This window comes from Cryptococcus neoformans, chromosome 1 (assembly GCF_000149385.1).
Source record: "Cryptococcus neoformans var. neoformans B-3501A chromosome 1, whole genome shotgun sequence".
Taxonomy (NCBI): Eukaryota; Fungi; Basidiomycota; class Tremellomycetes; order Tremellales; family Cryptococcaceae; genus Cryptococcus; species Cryptococcus deneoformans.
The window spans coordinates 1,072,842-1,080,048 of record NC_009177.1 but is presented as its reverse complement, the minus strand read 5'-3'; the positions used below and the strand labels follow the sequence as shown (position 1 = coordinate 1,080,048).

At 47.9% G+C, this 7,207-nt stretch overlaps 4 protein-coding genes across 4 annotated transcripts in view; 2 read left to right on the top strand and 2 right to left on the bottom strand.

Moving 5' to 3' along the window:
• The window catches only part of CNBA3850 (hypothetical protein), a gene marked incomplete at both ends in the record, with an annotated part of 1,740 nt that extends 1,548 nt beyond the window's left edge, over positions 1 to 192 (top strand). Inside the window, one exon of the mRNA XM_772823.1 lies at positions 1 to 192. This exon is cut by the window's left edge and continues 87 nt beyond it. Within this exon, the coding sequence (XP_777916.1) occupies positions 1 to 192 (192 nt within the window).
• Positions 193 to 523: 331 nt separating this feature from the next.
• On the top strand, positions 524 to 3,228 carry CNBA3840 (hypothetical protein; the record flags this gene model as incomplete). Its single annotated transcript, XM_772822.1, has 8 exons — positions 524 to 614; positions 704 to 742; positions 806 to 861; positions 915 to 1,023; positions 1,074 to 2,261; positions 2,308 to 2,428; positions 2,487 to 3,012; positions 3,061 to 3,228. The coding sequence occupies 8 exons, from the start codon at positions 524 to 526 to the stop codon at positions 3,226 to 3,228; spliced, it is 2,298 nt and encodes a 765-aa protein (XP_777915.1).
• Positions 3,229 to 3,312: 84 nt separating this feature from the next.
• Positions 3,313 to 5,216, bottom strand: CNBA3830 (hypothetical protein; the record flags this gene model as incomplete). The annotated part of the gene is made up of 8 exons (XM_772821.1): positions 3,313 to 3,469; positions 3,525 to 3,653; positions 3,718 to 3,809; positions 3,865 to 4,000; positions 4,056 to 4,192; positions 4,244 to 4,385; positions 4,444 to 5,089; positions 5,156 to 5,216. The coding sequence occupies 8 exons, from the start codon at positions 5,214 to 5,216 to the stop codon at positions 3,313 to 3,315; spliced, it is 1,500 nt and encodes a 499-aa protein (XP_777914.1).
• A 365-nt stretch (positions 5,217 to 5,581) lies between these two features.
• On the bottom strand, positions 5,582 to 7,026 carry CNBA3820 (hypothetical protein; the record flags this gene model as incomplete). The annotated part of the gene is made up of 6 exons (XM_772820.1): positions 5,582 to 5,751; positions 5,809 to 6,190; positions 6,245 to 6,479; positions 6,529 to 6,716; positions 6,820 to 6,890; positions 6,963 to 7,026. 6 exons carry the CDS (start codon positions 7,024 to 7,026, stop codon positions 5,582 to 5,584), a joined length of 1,110 nt encoding a protein of 369 aa, XP_777913.1.
• Between the last annotated feature and the right edge of the window lie 181 nt (positions 7,027 to 7,207).

Here is a 7,207-nt window from a genome sequence, read left to right as displayed (position 1 = left end):
ATCACTGGTGTTCTCGTTCTCCGAGGCCAAGATGCCGAGCCTGTTGTTAACGTCGCTCCCGACTGGGAGTCTTACTCTTTCAAGAAGCTTAACCTCGACAACGCCGACGACAAGGCCTTCTTCGAGGGTGCCATGGCTTGGGATCTTGTTGAGAACGGCAGGGAGTGGGCCGACGGAAAGAACTTCAAGTAAACAGTGGAAGAAGGGTTTTTGTTTTATTCCTTAGCGCGTGGATTTAATGTATCTTATGAGAGGTTATGCTGCATGATTGTTTATATTTTGCTTGCTGTCTCTTTCCTGTCGTCTACACACACTTGAAAGATTCTAATGATCTGAAAGATGCACCAGGAGCTGACTGGAAGGTGATGCTGTGATCCGCGGTGGAGGTTAGCAGATTGTTGTTATTTACGTATGTGCAGTGCTAGTGACTGAAGTGTTGTCAACCGAAACGAAAGGTTTTTCCTGACTTGAAGTCATCTTGTACTGCCCATAGTTTCCTTCGCCTGGTCCATCTCCGTGCATCATGCCCGGCTCGCCCCCTCTTCAGCGACATGTTTCTACTAAAGCCGAGCTACTGCAGAAGGCGCTCACACTACCTCTTGAGCTGAGACGAGGTATGTTATGTCCAGCGAGCGGATACTATATCCATGCGGCATGTTTGTGAGCATAAGCGTTACGAGACTTACTAACATATAGTATGCAGAACTAGCCACCAGTCTTCTGTGGTCAATGCCAAGGAATGGTGAGTATTATCAGTATTCTCTTTCCTTTGATAGATAAGACTCCTCCCGCTAACGACAAACAGAGGTACTCGCGCTTAACGAGAGGCTTAATATGATGCTCCAAAAGGACATTGTGGGGGTAAGTTGCACCTGTCACATATCAACCTGGGAAGTACTCACAGACGTGCAAAGCTTTTACCTCCAGAACTTGCGTTTCTGATCTTATCCAGGCTGGACCTCGGTGACATCTTGAAGTGTAGTTCCGTAAGCAGGACTTGGAGAAATTTGTGTAATAAACAAGGTGAGTGGACATGTACAGTTAAAACCACCATATTAAAATACTTTATGAAGCTCTTTGGGCCCTACTCTGTGCCACCAACTCCCCTCCCATTCGTCCGCTACCCATTTCTTGGGCAGAGTTAACTACCCAATACTTCCTTCCACCTCCCACGGACGATATCGAAGATCCGACATTCGATATATCGTTATCTGATGATCGCCTCAGCAACCATTATGACGTTATAGATGGACAAGGAGGGATGGGCGGTGGTGGTGGAATAGATCCCTTAGGCATGAGCGGAGGATTGAGATGGAATGTTTGGGAAAGAGGCGGGGCAGGCAGCGGAGAAGGCCTTCCTGTGCATTTACAAAGGTCGGCTGTGAATGTCCAAGAATTCAAGAAGAAGGAGGAGCCGCCCATTTCTTCACATCTCGCTGTTCCATCAGCAAATCCACAAGCTAATTTCAAGCACTTATACATTGTGCATCATATCTTGGAACAACGGATGAAAACTCCTAGACCTATAGGCATGGCTAATTATATGCCATCACCTCCCGAAGAGGTAAAAGTCAACATGCCTTCACTACCACCAGTCCCTCGACCACGGACCATTGACGCGATATCGTCTATCAAATACGGTGGCCTCCCAGGTCACTCTGAAGCAGTTTACTCGCTATCCCTGATCAGCCATTCAATGCGGATCAACATGCTTCAGGCTTGCCCAGACTGTCACGTCCAGCTAGCAACACCTTCTAACCTTTCTGGCATAACAGAAGGACAATTCCGGCTATCCGTGATGGAAACGCTCAGCGGGGCGGGCACTTCTCCTCGACGTAAACTACCAAATTTAAGTCAGGCGGGAGGAACAAGGGACCTTGTGACAGGACGAGATTGGCTTTTGTCTGGTTCTCGAGATAAGACCTTACGGCTCTGGCAACTTTCCCCTGCTCCGCGGGTTGTCAAGATCTTCCATGGTGGCCATACTGGCTCCGTATTGACCCATGCTATCGTCAAAGTCCCTTGCTTGCCTTTTATTTCTTCCCCACAATCCAGATTCTCCAAGCTTGAAATCGGATCTTCGGCCAAGGAAGCCAAGGAACGAGTGAAGGTGATGGCAGTGAGTGGGGGAAGCGATGGTAAAATATGCCTTTGGGACGTAGAAGGGGGGAATGGAGAGCCAGAAAAGTGTGTTAAAGCCCACGAAGATTCGGTGCTTTGTGTCAGAGCAGACGATGAAAGAATCGTCAGTTGTTCTAAAGGTCGGTCCCCTAATTAAGATATGCTTGATCTCACACCATTATGCAGACAAGACGATCAGGTTGTTTAGTATACATACTCTTGAACCGCTTTTGGTAATTGGTGGGACAGCGGATTTATATTTACATCGTGGTGCTGTCAATGCAGTTGGACTTTCGAAAGACTATATGTGAGTGTTTTTGTACCTTTCGATACACGTATCGATCGCTGACCGTCTAACGACCCAGCATCTCTGCTTCTGGCGATAAGACTTTGCGAGTGTGGTCAATAAAGACTGGAGCATTGCTTGCTTGTATTGAGGGGCATCATCGCGGTATTGCCAGCATTGATTTCTCGCCTCTTCCTCCCTCCCCCATCAATCTCCCAGATGGTCAGATATTCAGAGGCCTTATAGTTACCGGTTCCTCTGATGCTTCTATCAGGACCTTCCATCTCATTGAAGACCGGATTCCAGATTTACAGAACCTCGAAATGGGCCACTCTATGGTCACTTCCGCAACGGATGGCTCTGAAGACGGATATTTCCAGGCCAACACGCATGGTATTCCTACTGAACTCACTGGAGAGGGACATAAGGTTATCCTAGTGCCTCAAGGATCGTTCTTCTCTCCTTGCATTTGCCCACCGGGATTGTCCAGAATGGAGGGAGGTGTCTGTAGGAGATGTTTCAATAGGGGACACCTTGACCTTGTCCGCACAGTCCACTTTGGGAAAGGGGTCATTTTGTCCGGCAGCTACGATGCGACCATCAAGGTAGGTCTTTTTAAAGGCCACATGAGTTTGTAGCTGATGTATCAGTAGGTATGGTCTCCGACAGGTGAAATTATCGCCGACCTTCATGGTGCCCATACTGGAAGGGTGTTCTCTGTCGTCGGCGACCGCATGCGCATAGTGTCGTCAGGTTTGGACTGTCGCATCAACATATGGGATTTCTCGGAGGGACTAGATACATCATTTGTGGCACCATGAACTTAAGTCTGTGTTGTTGTAACTAACATTAGTACATATGTGTTATGCATGATCTGATGACCTGTGTAATATGGGATACATCGTCTAGACAAATGAATCCAGATCCGCCAGACTATCCTTCGCCATCCTATCCTCCCTTACGGGCGCAGAAGGGCTAATGAGTGATTTGTGTTTCCGTTCTCCGGCAGCTTGACTTGGGAAAGATGAAAATAGATCAGGGTGTTTGGGAAGAGGATGTTCACTGGGTGTGGCATAATGAGTCACAGAGTCATAACAAAGTCATGACTAGAACGCACGAGAAGTATGGATGTTTCAACGCTTCTTCAGCAGTGATCCTTCGTTCGGGGTCGTAGCATAGTAATGAAGACAGGAGATTGTGCCCTTCATACGTTAAGTGTTTGAACTTTTGGCGTAAGGTTGAAAACCTATATGATAGTGCATCAATGGTAAGTCATATCCATTGTTTGTTATGAGATCACGGGCACTTACATCGGTCCTATAGGATTGATCTTCTGAACAAGGGGCAAGGTCGAATATCCTGGCCAACTTTCGTCGTTGGGCCGTCCCAGCAGCTGAAAAATCTACATTATGATGAATGTAAGCCTTGTCCCAACTTATAAAATTCTCTCTACGTACCCTGTTAATTTGATCGATTTCGCCACGACCGGGAAACAATGGTTCACCCTGCATTAATTCCGCGAATATACATCCGATCGACCAGATGTCTACCGCTGTGGTATATTCCTTGCCGCCCAACAACAATTCCGGTGATCTGCCAATGATAAGCAGTCAACAGTCGTGAAATACATAGCATGGCCAAAACTTACCTATACCAAAGGGTAACGACCAACTGGGTCATTTCTCCTAGTGGGTCGCCAAATTTCCTTGCTAATCCGAAATCGGCCACTTTGATTTGACCTCTATTGTTCATCAAAAGATTAGATGTTTTAAGATCTCGGTGGAGCTACACCCCCAAGTCAGCTGCCATGTGCAAAGAGTTGTAATGATGACCTACAATCCAGTTAGCGTGACAATGTGCTACTGCCGACAACAGCTGAAGCATGATCGTTTTGACTTCCGACTGCAAGAATGGATGGGGCATATCTGCCAAAAGAGTTTTGAGATCGTGCTCGATAAATGGCATCACAATGAAGACCCTGTAATGTGACTAGAGTCGGAACATAGCCAGCATATATGGGAACGAGGATAACTTACTGATTCAGAGTATCTCCAACCACGATTTCTCTTATTCCCACAACGTTTTCGTGTCCTCCTGAAATCATCAAAGCCATAACCTCTCTCAGGCTTGTTATTGGGAACCCCTGCTTCTCTTCATCCAGCTTCAGCTTCTTTAAAGCGTATATCTCGCCCGTATCGTTACATCTCGCCCGAAAGACAACGCCATAAGTGCCTTCTTCGATGTGGTTAAGACGAGTGTAATTGTAGACGGAGCGACAAGAGACTAATGGGGGGTGAGCAGAGCGTGGAGGAGCAAACCTTGAACGAGGGGGCGGTGGGAGGGGCGCATCCGCGAAGGAAGGAGTTGATGCCGCCGGGGAAGGATGGCGAGACGGGGATCTTGAAGATTGACGAAGTGAAGGTGAGCGCGCGGGCTTGAGAGGTTCTGGTTCAGCAACAGCCAAAGTCTCCTGCCGTATTTGTGGGTCCACCGATGCAGGTGGTGATACATCACCATGGCTTTGCCGTATCTTCTTGGGCCGGACTAGGCGCCGCTTTATCGAGATGGGGCCGGGTGACGATGGCGATTCCCCATTGTGAGCTACTCCGTCTAGCAGCGACTTTTTCTTGCCTTTTGAAATCGATGATGAGCTTCCCTGGTTTTCCGCTAACGGTGACTGGTCTGAGTCACAGGCTTGAAGTCAGCTTGCTGATTGTAACAGCAGCGAAAGCGAGTGCGGATGCTCACGGCGTGAAGGGGAAGCAGGCGATGGCTGTAAAGGTGCAGTGTTACGGCCTTCCGAGTCCATCTGGGTGTGTTTAAATGAACTATGGGGATTCTCGGTGATGGTCTGATTACGAGGAGAGCTGAAGGAGATATCTGCCTTCTCGAACGACTCCATTCGGTCGGATACAGTATAATAGCAGCTCGTTTCGACTTCTTGTCAACACCTCCACGGACATTTCCCCCGAACTCCGTTTTACAAAAGGGACCGACTGGCGCCGTAAACGAAATAGCAAGCATGATGCCAGATGCCAGATCTGATCATCATAACAGTAATTTATAAAAAACAACCACCGAACGAGATAGCAGCAGGATGCAAAACAAGGCCGACAGAGTGCAAAATAAAAGATGCATTATGCATGATTTCCCAGGGCCAAGAATCGACGATCTTTACGACCTACGATCTACGCCTTCCTGCTGGCTCACCCTCCTTGCCATCTCATTCAATCGGTCCCAGACAACTTCGCCGTTCCACCGTTCTTCTCCATTTAATTGTTGCAGACAGGGCGGGCCACGTTGTTGGATGGCAAACGATGCAGCAGTCGAGGCGTATATGGATGCTAATGAAGGAAATCAATGAAAATTCTTTCAGCTATGGGTTTTGAAAACAGTCTTACCTGTCCGTATATCACCATCTGAGATAAGCAGACCTGCCACTAATCCACCAAGGAAAGAGTTTCCTCCTCCTGTTACATCTACAATCTTGCCTTGATCTGCTTCTGTCCAGAATGCGGGAATCCACCCAGTCCAATTTGATGACAGCGTATATGCACCAAGCTCGCCTGCACGAACAACGATAGAGGGTATTTGAGACCCAGAAGATCGGTTCAAGAGTAGTGTTTGAAACTGCTGGGCAGCGAGTTCGACATGTGAGTGTGCTGGCGGTGAGGAGTGTGGAATACTGAGTATAGACTGAAGTTCGAGGAGGTTGGGACTGAATACGGCAATTCGAGAAGACAGAGATACCATGTTATTCAATTCCTCCGGAACGCAGCTGAACTTGTTGTATACTGGTCAGAAGGCCGAAGGGATCTCTATGCTGAGAAAACGTACGGGTAAAGGTTCCCAGACCAAACGTGACTTGATGAGGCTCAAGCCAGTCGATGAATGCCTCTGTTTTTCCAGAAATTCAAGCTCATCCACAATGTCGAGCATTCGAGGCACCCCACAGACCACATGGATCCACTCCGGAGGCACGGGTGTAGCGAATGGTGACGGAGGCAGAACCAGATCTCTCGGTGTTATTTGAAGTTGAGGGGAAAGATACTTAAATGACTGATGTCCTTCACTAAATAGATGTATAAGGAGAGAGTTGTAACCTTAGATTGGCAGCTCACCCTATCCGTCTGCCGGAGTAAATATTCAGCGCTCTGGTAGTCTTTCCTTCTCTATGTCTGAACCAAACCATTTCCTTCCCCAGACTTTCCAAGTCGTGAACAAATTTATCTGGAAAGTCTTCTCCCTTATCTACCAGTAGACTACAGTGAGTTGGGGGGAGAAACTGGCGAGCACCAATCATGGCTGCCTTGTCAGCATTGGGTATTTTTAAACCTAAACATACCAAAAATTCCCCCTCCGCCTATCTTTCCCCAAGTTAGCTTTTGTATCATGAATAATAAGTCACATACGGCTTCTTCATCGGCAGGGACCGGATTGCCGTCTTCATCATGGACTTCAAAGTGGTCAATGATGAACATGCCTGCAAGTTAATATGTCATGGCGACTTAGTGTCAATGGGAGATGCCTTTCCGGTGACTGGGACATAACTGACCGAGAGTGGCTACCCTGCCTCTGCCTGCGAGAGACTGCTGGGACGGTTGTTGGAAGGGCTGCATGAAGCGATCTGATAGTGAACGTGTATCTATACTTCATATGGTTTCGATACCGTCCATCGCTGCTGGAGGACAGTATCCATTTAGGCGTCGGCTGCTGTTCCTTATCAGGGATATGCCCGATTGCCGACTCGCTGCTTCGGAGTTACCCTGAGTGTATCCCCTTGCGTCACGAGATCTTTTC